Source organism: Accipiter gentilis, chromosome 6, assembly GCF_929443795.1.
Source record: "Accipiter gentilis chromosome 6, bAccGen1.1, whole genome shotgun sequence".
Lineage (NCBI taxonomy): Eukaryota > Metazoa > Chordata > Aves > Accipitriformes > Accipitridae > Astur > Astur gentilis.
The window spans coordinates 32,707,611-32,730,035 of NC_064885.1; the positions used below are offsets into that span (position 1 = coordinate 32,707,611).

The 22,425-nt window shown below is 67.4% G+C and overlaps 1 protein-coding gene across 10 annotated transcripts; it reads left to right on the plus strand.

Annotated features, from left to right (window-relative positions):
- Window positions 1–449: 449 nt before the first annotated feature.
- TNK2 (tyrosine kinase non receptor 2) lies at window positions 450–21,859 on the plus strand. 10 transcript variants are annotated; one of them, XM_049802727.1, is made up of 19 exons: window positions 450–566; window positions 3,020–3,165; window positions 5,693–5,987; window positions 6,118–6,415; window positions 10,265–10,442; window positions 10,595–10,665; window positions 11,881–12,093; window positions 12,185–12,337; window positions 12,533–12,810; window positions 12,886–13,012; window positions 13,115–13,261; window positions 13,622–13,716; window positions 16,682–16,876; window positions 18,377–18,468; window positions 18,990–19,034; window positions 19,384–20,699; window positions 21,163–21,258; window positions 21,349–21,476; window positions 21,589–21,627. In XM_049802727.1, exons 3-19 carry the CDS (start codon window positions 5,761–5,763, stop codon window positions 21,593–21,595), a joined length of 3,666 nt encoding a protein of 1,221 aa, XP_049658684.1. In that variant the 5' UTR covers window positions 450–566; window positions 3,020–3,165; window positions 5,693–5,760; the 3' UTR covers window positions 21,596–21,627. The 10 variants fall into 10 exon arrangements, with proteins under 10 accessions (XP_049658684.1, XP_049658685.1, XP_049658689.1 ...); XM_049802728.1 differs by having other exon boundaries at window positions 5,743–5,987; XM_049802730.1 differs by lacking the exon at window positions 5,693–5,987 and having other exon boundaries at window positions 456–566.
- Window positions 21,860–22,425: the final 566 nt, after the last annotated feature.

Genomic DNA, 22,425 nt, shown 5'->3' on the forward strand with positions numbered 1-22,425 from the left:
CGAGGGGCGCCCAGGAGGCGGCGGCGGCGGGGGAAGCGGGGGACAGCCCCGGGGCGCAGCCCCCGCGGCGGGCGCGGGGCGCGGTGCGGGGGGTGCAGGAGCACGGCCCCAAAGCCGGGCAGGAGCAGGGCCTGAGCCGGCGGGCGCAGCAGGAGCGGGGCGGGGGGCGGCGGGAGGCGAGCCCCCCGGCCCGGACCCGCTGGTGGGTGCGGCGGGGCCGGCAGGAGGAGGGGGAGGCCCGGGGCGGGGTGCAGGAGGAGGGCGAGCTCTACCCGGGCGAGCAGGAGCACACGGGCGGCACCCCCGGGACGCGGACCCCGGCGCAGCGCCAGAGCCGCAGGAGGGCCGCCCGGGTGTGAGGCCGGATCCGGGACCCGGTGCCCGCCGCCCCGCGGGGGATCCCACCGGGGACCCGGCCGCTGCCGCCGCCGGCGTCGACCGGCGCACCCCGCCCCGGCAGCCTGGCATGCCGGCTGTCCGGAACGCCGCCGTGCCCGTCGTCTCTCCGCGGTGACGCCGCAGACCCGACGACGCAGGATGCGGTGGCAGTGGCGGTGAGCACGGAGGTAAGGAGCGAGGCGCGACCCCTTGCTGGGGGGGGGCGATGCAAGGGGCAGGGAGGGTTTCAGGGTTTGGCACTGCCGCACTGCCCGGGTTGGCGTCCGCCTATGCCCGCTGCGCCTCACCGGGCGCTGCTGGCACCGTGCCCTGCAGCACTGCGGGCTGCCGGTGCTGCCGTCGTGCCCGGGCGTTGGTGGGGCCACTGAGCCCCAGCCGACAGCATGCCTGACCCCCCCTGCTCCTGCCTGCCAGGGCAGAGAAGGCAGTGGGGTCTGGTGCGAGTGGGCGCCCGGTGCCCTTGAACCCTCCCAAACTGCAGCGGAAGCCGGGGGAAGGTTGTTGGTTGTTTTTTTTTTTTTCCTGGAGAAAAGGCGGCTTTGCTCTGCTCTTCCTCTTCCCTGGGCTTGTGGGAGCTCCGGTGCTGAACAGAGGATCCTTGTCCTTCAGGGCCGGCCCCACGTCTCGGGGTGTTGTGCTGCTGCCGAAAGCCGGAGCAGCGGTGAGGTGCGGGGAGCCTCTGCTCGCCGGCTCAGCGGGCAACGCTGTGGCTGTGTCCGGCCATGTTGTGGCAGGTTTTTCTCTAAATGCTCAGGACCCTTTGGGTTCTTTTGGTCTTTGTTGGCTTTGCTTTTTTTAAATAAAACCTTTAAGTTAAACCTGGTAAGGTGGTGCTGACAGCCCAGGCGACGATCCCACCTCACTGGGAGGCCCCTGCTCAGCTTCTCCTGGCACGGTCGGACCCCTCGCCCGCTCTGCAAGCGGCAGCTGGGGAGTGGGTTTGCAGGCAACTGGAGGAGCCCAGGCGGGGCTGGTGTCTTTGCCTGCAGAGCTGCCACCAGCCAGAGGCCGTGCCAGGGCCGGGCAGGCTGGGGCAGAGCCTGGCGCTGGCACTTCCCCATGCGCTTGCCTCCCTGGGGCCGCCTTGGCGCAGCGTTACCCCGGGTGCCCCGGTGCCGCTGGGCTCTGACATCAGCTCACTGCCCCACAAGGTGGGTCTGCCCTGGTCAGGTGCTCTGGGGGTCATGCGTTCCCCCCCCCCTTTACTCAGTCCTTTGAGCTGGTTCAGGACAAAGCTCTTGAAACAAAGGGTTTTTTCGGTGGTGGGCTTTGTAAAACTCTCCTGAAAACAGGACCTGCCCAGAGGGGGTGTCCCTGAGCAGGTCTGTACTGCCAGGCCCCTCTTTAGGGAGAGGGTCCAGGAGGGACCACCCCACATGCTGCAGGCCCACCCTCAGCTGCAGCCCTGGTCCTGCTGCCGGCCCCAAGCCCGCTGCTCCCCGCAGGGAGTGGGGCAGAAGCAGCCTCTGCACCCCTCATCCCGCCTCGCCGAGGCCCAGGGGTGCCGGGTGGGGGCCGTGCAGGCTGTGCAACCTGTTACCAACCCCTGGAGCTACCTGGGCCTCGTTATCCCGGTATTCGTTAGTGCAGGGCGTGGGCCAGCCCTGCTGGCGGGGTATTGTGGGTATGGCTGGGGGGAGCTGGCCATGCCTTCCTCCTCCTCCTCCTCAGGCAGCTGCTAGCCTGCTGTCCTGCCTCGACTCGGCCTGTCCCGAGGCACGGCGGGCCTTCATGGGCAGAGGAGCAGCCCCTACGGGACCAGGAATTGCTGTGGCTTATAGCCGACCTCGCTCCATGCCTCAGTTTCCCCCCAAGAGGCCCTACCCTGCTCCTGGAGCACCAGGGTTTTGACTCCAGTCATGCTCACGAGGGATGGTAGCCGGCTGGGGCAAAGCATCCTGGGGGGCATTACCCACTTGTATGGGTTTTGGGGGGGCAGGAGGGGGGCTCTGCCCCACGCGCAGCCCTGCTGGGACAGGAAGGCTTTAAGGAGAAAGTCTTGCTCCAGCCCTCTGCTGAGCAGCCATGGGGGAGGGGGTACTGCTCATGCTGCAGCCTGGCTAATTAGGCTGCTGTAAATTAGTGCAGATGCTGGATGGTCTGGTCAGGGTGCTGCTCTGCTCTGGTGCTGAGGAAGCGGGAGGATTTGGTCTTTACCTCCCCCTGGCTCCAGGGGTCCCACCTCCCCTGCAGCCAGCGCAGACGGGAGCTGCTGTGGCGTGGATGTGGCTTTGTGCCCATCTGGCTTGAGACCTGGCAAACTCGTTTCATGCCAGCTGCAGTCTGCCCCGAGGGCACGTCCTGCAGCGGTGTGGGGATGGGGGTACCAATGGCAGCACCCCTAGGGCGGAGGGGCCGATTGGACCCAGGGCTCAGGGCATGTGCTGGTGCCCCCTTTTCTGGCAGGACTGGGGGCAAAGCCCATCCGTGGCCCAGGGAAATGGGGGGCAGCTCCACAAAGGCTCTTTCAGCTGCCTGGGCAGGGTGGGGGGTAGCCCTGGGTGTGGGGAGACATTCCCACCCCTTAGCCCCCAGGGAGTCTGCAGGGTCCAGGGTGGGCAGACGGGGGCTACCGTGCTGGGGGGGCCCATCCTGACCTCTCCCTCCCGCTTCGCCCCAGGGGGACCCCGTGGCCGGTGTCACCGCAGCCCTGCCAGCCCCATGGCTGAGCCCTGACGCCGTGCCCCCTCGCACGCTGCCCAGCTCGCTGCGACACTGGGGCTGGCACTGCCGAGGAACCCCCGCAGCACCGCCGCCGCGGCCCAGGTGAGATGAGCGCAGGGGCTGGCGGGCACAAACCAGCTGTGCACCGGGGCAGAGTGGCAGCGTCCCCATCGTGGCAGCGTCCCTGGGGGCGGTGATGCCAAGGCTTAGTGATGCCAAGCCTGCTGCCCTCTCCCCCTCCCTGGCAGTGCCCATGACCGTGGAGCCAAGGGTGGGCAGTGTGGGCCGCGGGGTGTTGCTTTGCCTGCTTGTCCCCCAAAACATCACGCTGTGTCCCTGCCTTGGGAGAGCTCGGGGCCAGCGACTCCTGCTTGTCCCCTGCCCGTGTCGGGGAGCTGGGAGGCGCAAGATGGGCTCAGCCCGCCCTGGCTCAACCTGCGTAGGGGATTTAGCGGAGGAAAAGAGGCTTAGGGAGGGGATTGGGGTTGCGCCGGGCTCTGTTGGGGGGGCACCCCCCAGCTGCGTCTCTCCTCCCTGGGCGGCCGCTGCCGTAGGCAGGGTCTCAGAGTGGGCGACGCTCTGTGCCAGTGGGCAGGATTGGGCCATGGGGCCAGGCTCTGGGAGCCCGGAGATGGCAGCGAGGGGGAACTTGGCACCCCGGCCTCCCCGGCCGCCCCCGCCACGGGGGTCACCAGCCCTCCGTGCCGGTCCCCCGAGACCTTCTGCTTGCCCGAGCCGGCCAAGCAAGCAGCATCAGGTGCCAGCACCGAGGGAGGCAAAACACCCACCGGTACGGGGTCCCACGGCGGGGGATGTGGGGTGATGCAGTCCAGCGAGGGGCTGGGGGATGGTTCCTGGGGAGCTGGGTGGCAGCAGCATCCCAAGGGTGGGCAGGATGCGGCCGGCAGCCCCATCTTTGGTGGGACCAGGGTGCGTTTGTACGTGTGGGTATGTGCGTGCCCGCACACCTGCACCAGTGGCCGGGCCAGGGAGTGTGTCACCGCAATTTGGGGCCGCCCCCAGGGCCCCGCCAGGGCTGAGCGAGCCAGCCCCGGGTGCTGTCACGGCCGCCCTGCTGCCGCCGCAGCTGGTGAGATCACTTCCAGGTGACACAGCCACCAGGAAGGTGGCAGGCGGGCTGCGACAGCAAGCGGGGTGATGTGCCAGAGGTGAGTGGGGGACCTCATCCCCCTCTGGGAGCTTGTTTTGGGGACCCACCGCTTCCCAGGGTCCTCTGTGCAGGGTGGTGGGCGCAGGGGGTGCTGCGGTCCCGGACCCCAGGAATGCTGGAAGGGATGCGGGGCCAAGCATGGTATCCCAGAGGGCTGGGGAGGTCTGGTGTCCCCACGGAGGGAAGGGACACCCTGTGGTCAGTGTGACTGTCACTACCTTAGGGGGCAGGGGACAGCGTTCCCTGGCCGGCGGCTGCCATTGCGGTGGGAGCCCCTGAGTGGGAATCGCAGGCAGGTGGGTCAGGGGTGGCATGGCGTGATGCCATCCATCCCCTTGCAAGGAACCTCACGTTTGGGTTTCAGCTGAGCCTGGGCAGGCCAGGAGGACCCGACGCAGGGCGGGGGTGACTTGAATCCATGCCCAGGGCTGTGGGGACAATGTTTGCCCCCTTTCGGCTTGGTGACCCCGCAGCATCGCTCTCGCTGGGCAGGCTGACGAGGGTTTCGGGGCAGTGTGGGGTGGCCGGGGCCGGAGGGAAGGTGGCATAGCACGTGCATCAGTCACCGGCCTGCGGCGTGCCAGCGCGGTGACGCCGGCGGGCCGTGCGCGGGGGCGGCTCGCTGCTCCCACGCCGCGGGCTCGGCCCGCCTCAGCTCTGCGGCTGAGCTCACCTCCGTGGTATGGCAAGAGGAGCCACCGAGGGGCTGCCCCCAGCAGGCCCCCCCCAACCTTGGGTGGGTGCCCCTCAGGAACTGTGGGTGTTTCTTGGGGAGGGGGGGCAGGATGGGATCATGCCCCCTGCCCTGGCACAGTGACAGCCTGGTGTCACTCTTCAGCTACACTGAGGTCTCGGGGGATGGGGTGGGGGGGGAGGTGTGTGGGGAGCAGGAGAGGGGTCTTGGGGGTGCTTCTGGGGGTCAGGACAGGGCATCGTGCCCCATGGCATTGGCATTGTGCCGTACCCCAAAGGACAGGCAGATCCCAGGGGGCTATGGGGGGCTGCAGGGTCCCTCCTTGATTTCAGCCTGGGCCAGGGGCCTCAGAGAGGTGCTGCGGCCGGGCAGTGTTGGGGTACGGGCCAATCTTGATGTGCAGGTGGGGGGGTTCCCCGTCGGGGGGGGGTGGCTTCCCAGTGCCACCTGCCCCTGCTGGGGGTTGTGCCTGGTGCAGCACTTGGCAGAGGTCTAGGAGACCCCCAGCTCCCTGTGAGAGGGTGAGGGGAGAGGATTGATCCTGGGAGGAGTCCTCCTGGTGTGCCCCCCCGGCCCACATCCCGGCAGCGCCCGCCGGGGCCTGGCTGCTCTCCCAGCCCTGCCGTGCGTGCGCCAACGCTGCCGGGTTGCTGCGGAGCAGCCATCTTCCCAGCACATCCCATCCCCCTCTGCCGGCACAGGGAAGCGGGAGGGATGCTGGGGATGCTGCCAGCCCCAGAGGCCCCCCCCCCACCCTTCCGCAGGTGCCCAGGAAGGGGGTACGGTGCCTCCTCACCCATCCCTCTTGCCACAGAGCCCCGGCTGCTGGACGATGCTCCCCCCTCATCCTCCTCCTCCTCCTCCGCCCGGCTGCCTGCACCGCATCCCCGCTGACAGGCTGCACTGTGCCGGGGTGGGGGGAGAAGGGGGCTGCGAGCGTGGCGCTGGGGCTGGCAGCGATGCCACCGCCTCTTCGCTCGGGTGCTGGAGTGGGGACAGCAGGCGAGCAGTTGGGCTGCTGAGCCAGGAGGAAGACAGCGGTGCCAGGCTGGGACTGGGGTGAGGACGGGCGCTCGAGGGGCTGCCTCCCCTTTTCTTTTCCCCATCTCCTCTGCATCCCTCCATCCCCCCCTCCCCTCCATCACTGTCACGGTCACCTTCACCCTCTCGCTGTTTTCCGGAACTGCAGCAACTTTCTGCCATGTGATCCCGAGCCCGGCTCCAGCCCTCGCCACCCCCAGGCAGGCGCGGGTGCCTCCGCAGAGCCCCTCGCTCGTCGCCGTGCCGCAACCGCCACCGCCGCGCTGGCCATGGGCGAGAGATGCGACTACCAGCGCCTGAGCAGCGCCGAGGAGGAGGAGGAGATGCTCGGCCCCCTGCCTCACAGCTTCTCGGACAGCACCGGGCAGCGGGCCCTGCGGCCGGGCAGCAGGCGCCCCATGCCGTCCCCCCGGCAGGACATCGCCCCAGCCATGCCATGCCGGCGGGTCAGTGTGGGGGGAGCCGGAGGTGGGGGGAGCGCCAGGGGCCACCCGGCCAGATTGGGTGTCCCCAAGAGGGGCAGGGTCCCGCTGTGGGGCGCGGATCGGTACCTGGCATGGGGCTGGGGGTGGTCCCTGCATGGCATCTCCTCTCTCCGGCGCTTGCGGTACCCCGTGGCATCTGGGGTGGCATGGGGACGGCACCCCCCTGCATGGCTGTGCTCCCGTCCCGACCCACAGGAGTGGGGGTCCCTGTTCCTTCTTGCTGGGGAAACTGAGGCAGGGGAGAACGGTGTGTGGCAGCGTGGCTCAGCCAGGCCTGGCACAGCTCTGGGGGGGACACAGTGCCCAGTGCAGGATGGTGGCCCTGCAGGCTGCCATCTGCATATAGGGGTGTCAGGCCGTGCATGGGGGTGTTGGGGGGGGGGGGGGGCAGGGAGTGCATAGGTACGTGTGGAGGGTGCAGCTGCCTCAGGGTGTAGGGCAGGTGTTGGGGCATCGTTGTAGGTAGGAGTAACTGGGGGGGGGGTTGGCCACCCATGTGCCAGCTCAGGTGGGTGCGCATGGCTGCATGCGCTGCCGGGCGAGCGTGGAGGCGAGGAGCGTGCCACGCTGGGGGCAGGCACCCGTGGGCGCGCAGGGGTGCAGGCGGCTCCAGGTGTGCATCAGGCAAAGGCGGGGGGGAGCGGGCCGGTGCGCTGCCGCCGGCTGTGCGGCGCTGGTGTGTTTGCGCACGTGTGGCCTGGCAGGGCGGTAGCTGAGGGGGGGGCTGTGCATGGAGGTGACGCCTGCGTGGGGCGGTGGGGGGGGGGGCGGCTGCGGTTGCGCAGGTGGCGGGAGGCACGCGGGGTGCCGGGGTTTGCGCCTGTGTGGTCCCGGGGTGCACGTGAGAGTCGTCACCGCCCGTGCATGAGCCTGGGTGCACGTAGGGTGCATCCCTGGGGCTGCAGGGGTGGGTGCGCACGGCATGGCGTGTGTGCAAGGGCATGGGGAGGCCGAGCGGCGCCTAGGCCGGGGGTCTTTGCCGCCTGCTGGGTTGCAGGGGCTGGATGGGTGTCTGTGACCACCTCCCCCCCCCCCCCCCCCCCCAGGATGGGGGTTCACCGGTGGGACTCTGCTTGCCAGTCTCGGAACCAAGGTTGCGGTGTTACCCCCTGCACCCACAGGTCTATTGTGGAGAGAGAAACTGAGGCATAGAGGCTCCCCTAGCACAGTGGGCAAAGCTGGGTCCCCTGGCTCCCTTCTGGAGACCAGTACTCCCAGTGCGGGTGCTGAACTGGGCAGTCTCACCCGCGGTTTGGGGGTGCAGGAGGCGGCGCACCAGCCCCCATGGGTGCCAGTCCTAGCCGATGAGGGTGATGCACCGTTGCAGGACAGGGAACCCCCCGCGTCCCCGGTGTCCCCTGGGCCGGGGAGGGGGGAGCTGGCGCGTGGCGGAGGTTGGTGCCGAGGGCACCGTGCCCGGGTGTCCCCAGTCAATGGGCTTGTTGTGCCGGGCGCCTGTGCCGCCGGGTGCCAGCTGGGATCCCGGTAGTGGAAGCCACAGCAGAGGCTTCTCAGCTCCTGGGGATGCGCTTAGCCCCCTCCCAGCTGCCCCCCAGCACAGAGGTGGCTGCAGTTTGGGGGGGCTGGGCAGGCGGGGGCCACAGCAAGAGGTTGCGGCAGGTCTTTTCCTCTCTCATGCCGTGGCTCGCCGGCACAGCCAGCTGTTTTCCCTAGGGAACCTGCAGGCGGACAACAGCGCTGGGGTTGGGTGCCAGCCCCGCCAAGAAAGGGGAGTGAGCCCCAGGGTGCTGGTGGCACCCCACAGCAGAGCCCCGCAGGGGCTGGCAGCTGGGCAGCGGGTACGTTTGCCGAGCCAGAAGCTCCCCCCGCAGCGCCCATCGCCTTGGCGTCGTGCCTGTGGCCTTGGTTGGGGAGCGGAGAGCCGGATGTCTCCTCTCCCTCCCTCCCTCCCTGCTTCCTGGGGGGGAAACTGAGGCCCGGGAGCATTTCCCAAGGCCGGAGCGGGTTTCCATGGAAATGGAAGCGGGGGTCCGGGCTCCCAGCTGCCGGCACCCGCCGAACAAGGGAGAAAGCGGCACATTGATGGGAGCCCGGCCCCCTGGGCGCGCGTCCCAGCCCCGGCTGAAAATAACCCCTCCCGGGGAGCTCTGCGCAGGCAGCCCGCCGGGACCAAACCCCGCTGCTGGCCGGGGGTCCCCAGGAAGCAGCTCCAGCCAGGAGGGGTGACCCCCAGTCCTGCCTGCCACCACCCCCCACCCCCCCGGCCCCAGCCCCGTTGCGTTGGGGAAGGGGAGGGCCGGTCGGGAGGATCGAGAGCAGGACGGAAGGAGGGGGAGAGCCACAGCCCGCGTCCGGCCGACGGACGCCCCGAGCCCCCCTGCCCGCTCCAGGGGGATATATGGGGTGACTGAGCCTGGGGGGCGTCTCTGTAGCCGAGCTGACGGGGCTGCGGGTGCCCTGGCTGCGCTGAGCGGGCTCTGCCGCGGGACGCCGGCACCAGGGAAGGGACATCGGCAGTGCCAAGGGCCAACGGCGGGCAGCCAGGCAGGATGCGACGCTTCCAGGCTTTGCGCCGATCCTTCCCCTTCCTCACCCGCTTCCGCCTCTACCGAGTAAGTGCTGACCCCCCACCCCGGGCGGACCCCACGCTGGCCGTCACCCGGCCCTGTCCCCGTTGCCTGCGGGCAGGGAACCGGCCGTCCTCGGCCAGCCGCGGGCGCGTGCCGAAGGCCGGCGGCTGCTTTCGCCCCGCGTGCCCCCGCGTGCCCCCATGCGCCCCCATGCCCAGCTGCTTTGCCGCACCCGCCGTATTTTTAGCCCGGTGCCGAGGGCTGTAATTGTGGTGACGCGGCCGAGGGACCCGAGCGTGGGGGTCGAAGACGCCAGGGGCCACGTCGTCTCCTGGGGGAAAGGAGAGGATGGAGGGAGCTGCCCTGCTGTGGGGCTGGCACGGGGCGGGGGTCCCACCTCCCCTCCGGTTCTCGGTAGTGGGAGGCAGAGCTGTGTCTCTTCTTGGAAAGGTGTCGAAGAAAGCAGGGGGGAGAGCTGGGGCAGCGGGCAGGGATGGGAAGCAGTGGGGGACATGTTTTGGGGGGGGACATGGGGAACTGTGGGTGAGACCTTGCCCCATCCCCTCCCTCCCTGTGCCCTGGTACGGCTAGGAGGGTGATGCCAGCAGCATTTAGGGTGCCCTGTGCCTGAGCCCTGGGACACCAGGACCCCCTGGAGACCCCGATGTCCCTGTCTGCCCCCCCCCCCCCCCCCGTGGCTGCCTGGCAAGGTGCCACCACCTGTGACAGAGGACACCTGCCATGGGTCCGTGCCGCAGCTCGGCCAGGTGCGCAGGGATGCCAGGGTGCCAAGAGGCAGTGCTGAGGTGGCTGTCCCCCTCCCGCCAGGCAAAGGGAGTGTGGCAGGCACGGCGCCGGGTGTGGGGTGCCCCCCTCTGCAGGCGCAGTGCCAGACTGTGGGGTGCCCCTCAGCTGGGGGCCACCACTGGGCACGTCCATCCCGTGCCCTGAGGCTCTGCCCCCTCCTGTGTCCTTGGCACCGCTGTCTGGGGACAGCCTGTGCTGGAGCAGAGGGGTGGGCTGGAGTTTCTAAGGGCACAATAGGGCAGAGCAGGGGTCCCTGCCCGTCCCCGGGGGTCCTGCTGATGGGGTGCCTCTCCTAGTCCTCCCGGGGAGCTGGGGATGGGCTCAGGAGATGAGTCCCGCTAGCATCCCTCACACCCTACCCAGGCATGACCCCAGTCTTGGCTCTCAGCCCCTGGGGGTGACTCCCCCAGGGGGGACAGGGCAGAAGGGAGCTGGGCAGGGTCCCCCCTAACCTGGCATGGTGTCCCGGCAGAGGCTGAGCTGTAGCATGCAGGCAGAGGAGGGCACGGACTGGCTGCTGGAGCTGCTCACCGAGCTGCAGCTGCAGCAGTACTTTCTGCGCATCCGGGATGAGCTCAATGTCACCCGCCTCTCCCACTTTGAGTACGTCAAAAATGAGGATCTGGAGAAGATCGGCATGGGACGCCCTGGTGCGTACATCCCTCCCCGCCCCAAACCTCCCCCCATACCCCCGTCTAGCTGTGCAGCATCTTTTGGGGAGCCCAGAGGAGCATGCAGTCCATGGGGCTGGAGGGGATCCCCCATCCCATGCTGGGTTAGTGACAGTCACTGTGTCCTGCAGGCCAGCGGCGGCTGTGGGAGGCAGTGAAGCGGAGGAAAGCCATGTGCAAGCGGAAATCCTGGATGAGCAAGGTAGGGATGGGAGAGGAGCAGGTATGGCAGGGAAATTGAGGCAGGCAGGAGGAGCTGGACCTCTCCCCGTGCTTTTGGCTGGTGCCTGGCTCTCCCCATGCCACTGGTCCCTGGGGGCTGGCAGGGGGATGAGCAGAAGCCCCTGCCACGCATGCCCTGCTTGTGGCATGGCCCTGCCAGCATGTGCCCAGTCCCATGCGGGCTCCTGGGTGACTTCCTGGCGAAGGACAGCCCTGCTGCCCCGGCACTTTAGGAAATTCATTCCCCCCTCCATTATTTGCCTCTTTGCCAGGAAACTCTTCGCAGCTAACGAGCCATAGAGCCTGTGCATCTTGCCCCAGCCGGGTCTGTGGGCAGCAGCGCTGGCCGGCCCCCTGCCCACCTTGCAGCGAGGGGGCACAGCCTTCTGCCTGCAGGCTGGGAGCACGCCAGGGCAGGGGACCTTGGGATGCTCATGTATGCCCTGATGCCATCCCATCCAAAGCTGGTACTGCTGCCACCCTCGCACCCCCTGGTACCTTGCACCCCCAAAAGAGCAGGGTGCTTGTCAGCTGGGTGCTGGGTCGTGGCCTCTCCCCTGTGTGACTCATCTGGGCCGGGCCAGGGACGGGCTTTTAATAGAAGGCTACTCAGCCTCGCACCGGGCACAGAAATGCCACCTCCCACCCCGGCCACATGCCGGGCCCAGCCCCCGCACACCCCGCACGGGTCCTGGCTGCCGAGGCTGGGATGGACCCCATTCCATGGGGCACATCATCGGTCCTGGAACATCATCGGCCCCAGCTGGGGGAGAGGGAGGGAGAGCCTGTCCACCACCTTCCCTCTGGGCTGGAGGTGGCAGCAGCGCATATTGCAAGGCCCACGTTGCTGCAGGGATGTGTCACCGCACTTGGCCCAAGCTGGAGGTTTCTCTTGGCTTCATGCCCAGGTACATCGTGTGGCTGCAGCCTGGCCAAGGAGTGCCCAGGGCCCTCTGGCTACCGGCCTGGTTTGCCAGGGCTGCTTTGAGACACACAAACGCTTCCCTCCGTGCGAATCACAGAGCAGAGCCTGTTCCTGCAGCCAGCCTGCCCTGGGTAATCACCAGTTAGGGGTCATCATTAGGTTCTAGAGTGTACAGCCCAAGCAGGGGATCATCCTGGCACTGCTCACTCACAGATCCAAGGGCTTAGGGTGTCTCTGTGCCTGCGTTTCACCTGCCTCCGTGTCCCACAGGTGTTCAGTGGGAAGCGCCCTGAGTCAGAGCTGCAGCCCCAGCCCCAGAGCACCTTCCGCAAGCCACCCACACCACCGCCCCCCGAAGCCGGGGGTCAGCACTCCCTCACCTGCCTCGTGCGGGAGCGGGACCTCTCGCTCTTCGAGAAGCTGGGTGACGGCTCTTTCGGTGTTGTGCGTCGTGGCGAGTGGTGCACACCCGCTGGCAAAACGGTGAGAGGCTGCTCGTGGTGGGCGGGAGCCAGGCAATGGGACCACCCGGGGGGGGAAGATGCTTCGGGGCTCATCCCCGCTTTGGCCGTAGCTGAACGTGGCGGTGAAGTGCCTCAAGACGGATGTGCTGAGCCAGCCAGAGGCACTGGACGACTTCATCCGGGAGGTGAATGCCATGCACTCCCTGGACCACAGGAACCTCATCCGCCTCTATGGCGTGGTGCTCTCCCACCCCATGAAGATGGTGAGTGTCAGGGGATAGGGCTGATCCCAAAGCCACCCCATGGGGGGTCTTGTATGATGGGGCGAGCAAAGCCAGGCTGGGTCTGTATGCCAAGTCCTCTGCTGGCATCCCCAGCAGGGCACAAGAAGGCTGGAAACCAGCCCAACCAGGGTGCCCCTGGCCTGACTGACCTGTTGTCCCCTGCCTGTGGCCCAGGTGACAGAGCTGGCCCCGCTGGGCTCTCTCCTGGACCGCCTGCGGAAGAACCAGGGCCATTTCCTCATCTCCACCCTCTGCCAGTATGCCATCCAGGTGGCCAAGGGCATGGCCTACTTGGAGTCCAAGCGCTTCATCCACCGTGACCTGGCTGCCCGCAATATCCTGCTGGCCTCCAACGAGCTGGTCAAGATCGGGGACTTTGGGCTGATGCGGGCCCTGCCCAAAAATGACGACCACTACGTGATGCAGGAGCATCGCAAGGTTCCATTTGCCTGGTGAGCCCTGGGGAGGGGGGGACCTGGGGGCGCAGCACCCAGAACCTCCTGATGCTCACGTCTTTCCCTGCGCAGGTGTGCTCCCGAGAGCCTGAAGACACGTACCTTCTCCCACGCCAGTGACACCTGGATGTTTGGGGTCACCCTGTGGGAGATGTTCACTTATGGGCAGGAGCCTTGGATTGGCCTCAATGGCAGCCAGGTGGGTGCACAACAGGGACCTGCCCCCCCCCCCTGCCCCGGCCTTGCCCTGGCAGTGCTGTGGGTGACCTGGGACTCCCTGATGGCACCCCCTGCCCCGCAGATCCTGCACAAGATAGACAAGGAGGGTGAGCGGCTGCCACGGCCCGAGGACTGTCCCCAGGACATCTACAACGTCATGCTGCAGTGCTGGGCACACAAGCCCGAGGACCGACCCACCTTCGTGGCCCTGCGGGACTTCTTGGTGGAGGTAGGTGAGCAGGGAGGGGGACAGGGCTCTGACACCCTCTCCCACTGGCTCTGCTCGTGCGTGGGCAGAGTTAAGGCTATCGCCAAGGCGGAAGGTGATGCTGGGGGACTTGGGCCAGGCAGCCCTGCAGGCTGGGAGGTGGCAGGTGGTGACATGGTCATAGCAGGAGGACCCTGGGTGCTACCTTGCCCTCACCCACCCCAGTGGTGTCACAGCTGAGGAGGGGCTGGGAGCAGGATGCTGTCTCTTGCCTGTTTTGGGGGCTCTCCTGCCCTGCATGGGGCTGGGCCTAGCCTCAAAATGGGGCAGGGATGGACATGGGAGGCTGTGTCCCCTGTCCTCACCCCCCTCTCCCCCCAGGCCCAGCCCACTGACATGAGGGCGCTGCAGGACTTTGAGGAACCCGACAAGCTGCACATCCAGATGAACGACATCATCACGGTCATCGAGGGCAGGTACTGCACGGGAGGGGTGGCAGGTATTGCATGGGGGGGGGGCACAGACCAGCTGCAAGCTTCAGGGCTGCCAGCCTGCGTGGGGAGAGGGGACCCCAGGAACGGGGAGACTGTGGGCACTGGCAGAGCTGTGGGGAGCAGGGATGGGGAAGGGGGGCTCTGTCCCCCCCCCAGCACACCTGGCTGCGTACCCCACAGGCTGGCAGAGCTGCTCTGGCTCCCCTGAGAAGTGGGTGATCCCCCAGGCAGCACAGTGCCGTGAGACCACCCTAGTGTGGGGTCGGGGGGCACGGCCGTGCCTGTGGGCAGCGCAGCCTTGCCCGTACTGCCCGCACCGTCCACCCCCACTGACTCAATCCACTGTGCCTGTGGGTTCGCCCCAGCCTTGCCCCAGGGAAACCGCACACCCCAGGGCTGCTCCTCGCTGATGGCAGTGGGGATGTGCCGTTGTCACCGGCCCGGGAGAGGCACTGGGGAACCTGTCACCCCGTGCGCCGTGGGCTTCGCTCCTTGGTCCCTGCCGGCTGCACTGGGGCACGGCCACCCTCCTCCACTGCTCCTCCACCTTTGGTCCCTGCATCCCCATCCCAGGACGTGCCCGTCCCCCTCCAGCTCGGGCACAACGGGGGACCCCGTAAAGGAGCTCAGTGTCCTTTTGCCCCACTGGCACACGGGAGGCCGGCTCCCCCCCAGCCACGGGGGGATGAGGAGGAAGGCTCTGTCCTTCCCCCTCCCCCCCCCCCCCCCTTCCCTCTCCCCCTCCCGGGGCCGGCTCCCTGCGGTTAGTCACGGCCCGGAGGTGAATCAGGCCGGATTTGTGTGTCTGCAGGGACCGGCTTTCTCCCCGGCCGCCGCCGCCAGGGATGACTCTTGCCCAGGGTCTGGCGGTTTAATTGCAGGGAGGGGAGGGGAAGGGAAGGGAAGGGAAGCGGCGTCGGCGGAGGGAGGGAAGGAAGGAGGGAGGGAGGGAGGGAAGGAGCGGCGGAGGGCGGCGCGGCCGCGCCAGTGCGCCTACATCGTCCCCGCTGCCGCATCACGGCCGGGCTGGGGGTCCCGCTCCCGCGCCCCCCGCCCCGCCGCCGGCCCCAGGTGAACCGCGGGAGGGTGGCGGGAGCGGGACGGGAGGGAGACGTGGCGGTGCCGATGGGTCGGGGAGGGCTGGGAGCGCGGTGGAGCCGGGGTGCAGACTCCTCTGCCTCAGTTTCCCCGGGGGATGCCGCTCCTCGGTGGGTCCCCGGGTGGGTACGTTTTGGGGGTGTTGGGTCTGGGCAGGCGGGGTGGGCTCTGCAGCCGGGGGGTGGCGGGAGCCCCCGCGCTCCCGGAGGGGAGCCCCCTCCCCGTGCCTCAGTTTCCCCCGGGGCGGCTGCCCACCCCACCCCTCCCACCGCGCTGCGGGCGGGGGTGCCCGGCTGGGTGAGGGGGGGGGGGGGGCGGGAGGCGGGGGGCTCCTCCCGGGGGCCGCATCCGGCCCCGCTGAGGCCGCCCGGGGCACCGTAAACACCCCCCACCCCTTTTCAAGCCCCTGCCTGTCGTTCGGCGGGCGCCGGGCGTGCGTACGTGTGTGTGGGCAGGGGCTGGGACCTACCTGAAAGACCCCCCCGGGGACCCAGCCGGCCGCGGGAGGGGGCTTGCGGTTGGGGGGGGGCGGGGGGGAAGCGAGGGCAGAGCCGGAGCGGGTTTGTGCCGGGGGTCCGAGCCCGGATCCGGTGGGAGGGGGAGCGGAGGGGCCGGCCCGGCCGCAGCATCCCTCCGGCGGGATGCGCTGGTGTCGGGGAGCAAGGGAGGTCGAGCGGAGGGGACCTCCCGGGAAGGGGAACCGTCTCCCACCCCACCCCGGCCCGCCGCGGGTGAGGGAGGGTGCCCGGTGCCGGCTGGGCTCCCCGAGGGGTCCCGGCGCTGAGTAAGGCGGCTGGCTGGCGGCGAGCGGGGAAGGTAAACAGGAAAAGGGCTGAGCTGGTGGCCGGGGGTGACTCACAGGTGACTCCAGGAAACCCTGGGGCCCGTGCCAGCCTCGCCAGGCTGGCACCGCACAGCCCGCCACCCCCCTGCCCGGTGCCCGCCCTGCCCACGGGGGGCCCCGGCAGGCAGGGAGGAGGGGGACGTGGTGGGAGCAGCAGGGGGGTTAGGGTTGGACACACCACCACCACCACCTTTGATTTGGCATAGGCTGGGCAGGGGGCACTGCTTGGGGTGCCCTTCCCTGCATCCTACCTGTCCTGTCCCCCTCTTCCCGGTGCCCCCGCGCTGGGTGACCGCCCTTTCCCACCCTGGAGGTAGCCGCATCTTGGGGCAGGTAGGGGGCTCCTGGCTGCCTCCTGGGGCACACTGGGTTCTTTGGGGGGCCGGCACCCTGGCCACCCTACTCCATGGCCCTGGGAGGTTTTGCAGCTGGAGTCCCCCAGCCTGCCTGCCCATCTTTCCCTGCCCACGCCAGCCTGCACAGGGTTTGCCAGTAAACATAGGAAGGGAGCAAGGGAGACACCCCCCCCAACCCCCCCGTCCCCCCATCGTGGGCCCCCCAGTTTCCCCTGCGGGACTGGAATATTTGAAGGTTCGTTAGCAGACACCGTGCACATGCTTTGTGCCATCCCCGACTGTGTGGGGCACAGGGGGGACCAGCGTGGAGCAGCTCAGTGCAGGCATCGCCCCAAGGCTCCCGCACAATTTGGGGCAGCTGGGAGGAGGAGGAGGAAGGGGCGCATCTTTTCGGGTGCAAATAGGGAGCTTTGTTCCCCGCCACCCACATCCCCGGCACCTCCCAGTGCAGGGGCCATGCAGGGTGGGAGGCAGAGCATGCTGCCGGCGTAGGGTTGGGATCCTGGGCGCCTGGGTTCCCCTCCTGGTTGTGCCACTGCCTGCCTGTGTGGCCTTGGGCAAGTCATCTCGCCTCCTCCCCGTCACCGGGGCAGGCGTGTGTCCCCCCTCACATCCCCTCATTGGTAACGAGGTCCTTTTTATTCTTTAGGGCCGAGAATTACTGGTGGCGGGGTCAGAATAAGCGGACCCTAAAAGTGGGCCAGTTCCCCCGAAACACGGTGACCTCGGTGGCAGGGCTGTCGGCCCACGACATCAGCCAGCCGCTTAAAAACAGCTTCATCCACACAGGCCATGGAGACACCAACCCGCAGCACTGCTGGGGGTTTCCCGATAAAATTGATGAGTAAGAAACTTTCTGTCTTCTCTGCATCCCCTGCCTGCTCCCTGCCTTCCCCGCTGCCTGCTGGGCACAGGAGCGAGCTGTGGCTTGGCCCCCCCCCTTGAAGCATCTCTTCCCCCTTGCTGTACTGGGCACAGTGGCTCTGGGTAGGGTCCCTGCGGCTGGACTAACTCCCTCACTTCTTCTTACTAATGGGGTCAGGTACATGGGGGGCTGCTGTGCTTGTGGGGGGCTATCCTAGGGGGGAGCACCTTCTCCCAGCCCCGCAGCCCCTCGTGGCTGTCCCGGGGCGGGAGGACATCAGTAAGCACCACCCCAAAGGTGGCCACATTAGCCCAATGCTTTTGGGGTGTCCCAGGGCTGCTAAACCCGCACCTTTTCAGCGCCTGCGTGGAGGGAAGCCGTGGCAAGGGTGCAGCTGGGCCCCACGCTTTTAACAGCATGAATCCTCTTAAAAAGGAAAATACGCAAAAAAAAAAATCCATTAAAATGTTCTTTTCCCCCATGCTCCATCAGGAGAGACCCCAGTTGGTCTGGAATGGGGAGGGGGGTCGGGTGTCTGCACCCCAGGGGGCCCTGTGCCCCCCGCCAGGTGGGACTGGCCGTGCCCAGCGTGGGTGCTGGACACGGGGGGCCGGTGGGCAGGGGTGCCTTGGCTCAGGGCGTGGGGGGTCTCTACCAGCACGGGGCCGGGGAGGGGTGGGGGAGATGTGGGAGGGCTGTGCGTGGGGGGCAGGATAGGATTTCAAAGCCTGGAAACCTTCTGCTGGGTAGAGCCAGCTCCTGCGCCGGGCTCGGTGCATCCCCTGGGATGGTGATCCCCACCGCCGTTCGGCATCCCAGCCCTGGGACAGCTCTGCCGGTGTCCTCAGTCCCAGCCTGACACCGACTCCCCCACAGTGGCCCTTGCCTCAGGCTGTGCCAGCAGCCCTGGGAGGGTTGAACCGAGGCACCGCGCACACGGACCTGGCTCGTGCCCCGGCAGGCCTCCCCGCGCCCCGCTGCGTGGGCACGGGCGCTGGGTACGTGCCGCCCGGGCCGCCGAGAACGCACCGAGCTCGGCACACGCCCAGGCCTTCGGGCTGCGCCGGCTCCCTGCCTCACCACGCCTGGCTTGCGACGGCTCGCCCGGGCCTACCGGCATGCCGTACCGGGGTGCCGTGCCCTGGGCGCAGCATCGTGCCGCGGCACCCTGGCGTTGGGAGGGTGTCCTGGGCACCACCCCTGGCACAAGTACCCCGGGCATGGCACCCGGTTTGCAATCCCCCGGGTACGGCACGCCGTGCGTGTGGAGATGGAGAGGGGTGGGTGACACCGGGATGGCACCGGGCTCTGTGCCATAGCACAGAGGTGCGGCCCTCCGACACTCGCGGGGATGGTACTCGCTGGGGCAAGGTGCATGGCGGAGGGACTGGGGGCTGTCCTGAGGGACGTGGTGTGGGACTGAGGGGTCCTGCGTGGCCCCTGCTAACCCCCAGGTGCTCTTCTCCTCTCTCCCCACAGGCTGTACCTGGGAAATCCCATGGACCCTCCTGACATTTTAGGTGTGGACCTGAGCGCTGCCAGACCCACCCAGCTTCCAGGCAGGGCTAAAAGTAAGTGGCTTTTCCCCTTCCCCCTGCCCGTCAGCTGCGCGAAGCCCCATCCCCGTGCCCTGCTGCCAGGATGATGGGCTGGACCCTCTCTTTTCTGCCTCTCTGCTGACACTTGCTTTTTGCAGACCTGGGGGGAGCTGGGGTGACAGGGCATGTTGTCACCTGGCCATGTGCTGCTGCCAGCAGTGTGGGCGGCGGGTGGCTCTGCCTGGCTGGACTCTGCCCCGCTGCCCTTCGTCCAGGTCCCTCATCCCATCCCAGCTTCCTGCAGCTGGGCTCCCCGCTACGGGGGATCTCAGCGGAGCCGCCACAGGGAGGGAGCTCAGACACCGTGCGTGTGCTGCAACCCCCCTAAGCCTGCAATTTCCCTTGGGGGGCTTGCCACCGGCATCCTCCACGCACCCCACCAGTGACAGGGGACATGATGAAGCATGCACTTGCTAATGAGCGCCCCGACTGCCGCTTGCTCCGCGCGCTTACCCCACGCCTCCCCTCCTCTTGGGCTCTCTCTTCTCCTGCAGGGCAGCCGCCTCCGCGCCCGCCTCAGCCTACCGTCCTGCTCACCAGTAAGTCAGGCTTTTTCGGGTGCTGCTTTCTCTCTTCTGTGTCGCCCTTCTTTTCTCTCTTAGCTCCTTTCACTTCTTCTGCCCGCCTGGGTACCACATGCACCTGTGGGTGATGGTATCTGTGGTGGGGACACAGATACGGAGCAGGGTGGTCAGCCTGGGACCCTTCCCCACCCCAGGGCCCCCGGCACCCTGCCCAATGCCCTTGTGTTGTGTCGCTGCACCTAAGGGGGGAGCAAAGGTGGCTGAAGCTATGGGGCAATTTGGGGGTTTGGGGATGCAGTTGCTCCCTTTTGCACCCCCAGGATGGCTACTGGGACCTTCACCATCCCTTTCCATCCCCTCCTAGAGCCCTGCTACGACCCAGTCAGTGAGGAGGAGGAGGGTCTGCCAGGTGGCATCCGGAAGCTCTGCCTGAAGAAGCCAGGTGCAGGGAAGGGTCTCCGACCGGTCAAGCCGTCAGCACGGGTACCGGGCACTAAGGTGGGCGAGCGGCAACCTGGCCAACTGCCGAGCGAGGGACCGGCGGGTGGCGAGGTGACCCTCATCGATTTCGGGGAGGAGGTGCCTCAAGGTAGTCCATCGCCAGTGGGGGAGCTGACAGCCCCGTCATTGGCCAAGCTGGCCATGGAGGCCTTCTCATTGCTGGACAAGACTCCGCCGCAGAGCCCTACGCGGGCTCTACCCCGGCCCCTCCACCCCACGCCGGTGGTGGACTGGGATGCCCGCCCTTTGCCCCCACCACCCGCCTATGATGACGTGGCACAGGACGAGGACGACTTTGAGGTCTGCTCCATCACCAGCCCCCCAAGCCGGCGGGGCAAGACCAACTACGGCTTCGTGGATGAGGGCGAGCGGGGACCAGCACTGGAGGACAACCTCTTTCTGCCCCCCAAGGAGACCAAGCAGCCCAGCCTGACACAGACCACTGAGCTCTTTGAGGAGCTGCAGCAGGAGTGCATGAAGAGGCTTAATGTCCCCCTGGGACCGTCCGCCCCCACCGACGACAAGCCCCAAATCCCCCCCCGTGTCCCCATCCCACCCCGACCCCTACGCCGCAACGAGCCCGGGCGCTGGTCGGGGGACCTTTCCCCGGCTTCAGGAGGTGAGGAAGACCGGCCACCCCAGATTCCCCCCCGGGACCCTCTGTCGCAGCCCAGCTCCCGGACACCCAGCCCCATGGCCCTGCAGGTGGGCTCCCCCCAGCAACGTGCTGCCCTCTGCTCCTGCCTCTCCACCTCACCGGGGAAGCCCATGCCCACCACGCAGAGCTTTGCCCTTGACCCCAAGTACGCCACCCCCAAGGTCATCCAGGCACAGGGCAAGGACTGCTCCAAGGGGCCCTGCATCCTGCCCATCGTGAAGGACGGGCAGAAGGTCAGCAGCACCCACTACTACCTGCTGCCCGAGCGCCCTGCCTACCTGGACAAGTACGAGAAGTTTTTCAAGGAGGCCAAAAGCCCCGAGGAGGTGCCGGCGTCCCGCTTGGTCACCACAGCCACCGTCCGTCCCATGGTGCAGCAGCCGCTGCCAGACTGCAAGGCCAACTTCTCCTCCAACAACAGCAACCCTGGGCCCAAGTGCCTGGTGAAAGCCTCCTGCAGCCTCCAGAAGATCGTCTACGACGGGCCGGATGGCTGCCGCCCCGCCGACAAGATCCGGCTGGTAAGTGGCATCCCCAACATCTGCGAGCAAGAGGAGATGTGGTGGCAGCAGGCTTCCTTGGGCAAGAGCTATCCCTACCCTGTGCCTCGGTTTCCTCAAGTTCAACCCTGGGGGGGTTGGCTACAAGGCTGTGGGACGTGTCACTGCAACTCCAAAATGGGGATCACAGGCCCTTCTAACCCAAATTAGCCCTATCTACAGCCCCAGGAAGGGAGGGGAGGAAGGTGGCTGTCACTACGGTCCCCTTGGGCTCTCTGGGCTGGGTCTGTGGTGGCCGGGAGTCTGCACCCGAGCCCAGGAGAGGCTGAAGACTCCAGGGATTGGGATGGTCCCAGCTCCAGCCTCACGGTGCTTCCTAGAGACAGAGCTGAGATGGGGGGCAGCCCTGGTGCCCCCTTGCTCCAGCCACAGCCTCCTTGCTGCCTGGGGCTGGCGGCAGGCGCTGACCACAAGCTCCCCACAGGTGCAGGACACTGTGCATGGCGTGACCACTGAGGAGTGCCAGGCAGCCCTGCAGAACCACGGCTGGAATGTCCAACGGGCCATCCAATACCTGAAGGTACCGCACACCCTCATCCCCTCTGTCCCAGCTCCCGCAAGAGTGGTGGCACCCCTGTCACCCCCCTCGCCGTGCCCTGTCCCCTTGCAGGTGGAGCAGCTCTTCTGCCTGGGGCTGAAGTCCCGCGTCGAGTGCCACCGGGTGCTGGAGATGTTTGACTGGAACCTGGCCCAGGCCAGCTCCCACCTCCTTGATCCCTACAGCACCGCCCGCCAGAAGTAGGGGAATGGATGGGGTTTTTTTCTGGGAGGGGGGGTCCTCCATGCCACACTGCTCTTGGCCAGCTGGCACCATCACCCCTCCTGAGCTCATGTCTTCTTCTCCTTACAGGCGGTGACAGTGGGGATGGGGCGAGCTGCGTCGGATCCAGAGCAGGCATCTCACCACGGGGCCACCTGCCCGGTGCCCACCCCCACCCAAGCAACCTGCTGCTGGACTCTGGACTGAGCCCCCATTTGGGGGATGGAGACACACCCCAAAAGGGAGCCTGCTCAGCGCCCCAGACTTCACGGGGTGCCTGCACCCTGGCTTTGGCAATGGGCTCTGTCCCCTGGCCCCCTGTTGAATTGTTTTTGTAAAGAGAAATGTAATTTTAATATATATATATTATATATATAAAAATATTCTATGGAGAGGAGGGTGCTTGTGGCTGTCTCCAGGTCCATCCCTGCCAACACACAGGGACAGGCCATGTCTCCACGGGTGCTGGTTCCTCCCTGCAGGCAGCCGGGACCGGGACCCACAGGACCTGCTGTGGGCCTGGTGCAGGGTGCCCGGGAGGGGATGCACGTGTGCTGTGGGGCCCAGCAGGTGCTGGGGATCCCCAGGGAGCTGTATGACACAGGCACCTATAAACCCACCCCCCCAGTGATGGCTCCCAGGCTGTTTTGGGGTGCAAAGGTCTCCCTATTTGGGGCTGCTGGAGTTAGTCACAACCTGTCCCACCCCCAGGCCCAAAACTTGAAGGCTGGGTATGGTTTTGCCCCTTCTGAGCGGGCAGTGCTTGGCCCAGGGTGATGCCCCCCTGCAGGGGAGCCCCTGTGGCAGGGTCCCCCCCCCCTTTCCCCGGTGCCCCATGGGACTCGGCTCCCGGCTGCCGCCTGACTCATGCCCGGGCAGGGAGTGGCGGGACCTGCGTCGCACCCCCACCCACGCGAGGGGCGTTGT

Bases quoted from the DNA above. Each gene is read 5' to 3' on its own strand.
- TNK2 (XM_049802723.1), top strand. From the start codon at position 3,260: ATGCCAAGGCTTAGTGATGCCAAGCCTGCTGCCCTCTCCCCCTCCCTG. The intron at 12,811-12,885 runs GTGAGCCCTGGG...TTCCCTGCGCAG, and splicing joins CGCAAGGTTCCATTTGCCTG to GTGTGCTCCCGAGAGCCTGA. The intron at 18,469-18,989 runs GTAAGTGGCTTT...CTTCTCCTGCAG, and splicing joins GCTTCCAGGCAGGGCTAAAA to GGCAGCCGCCTCCGCGCCCG.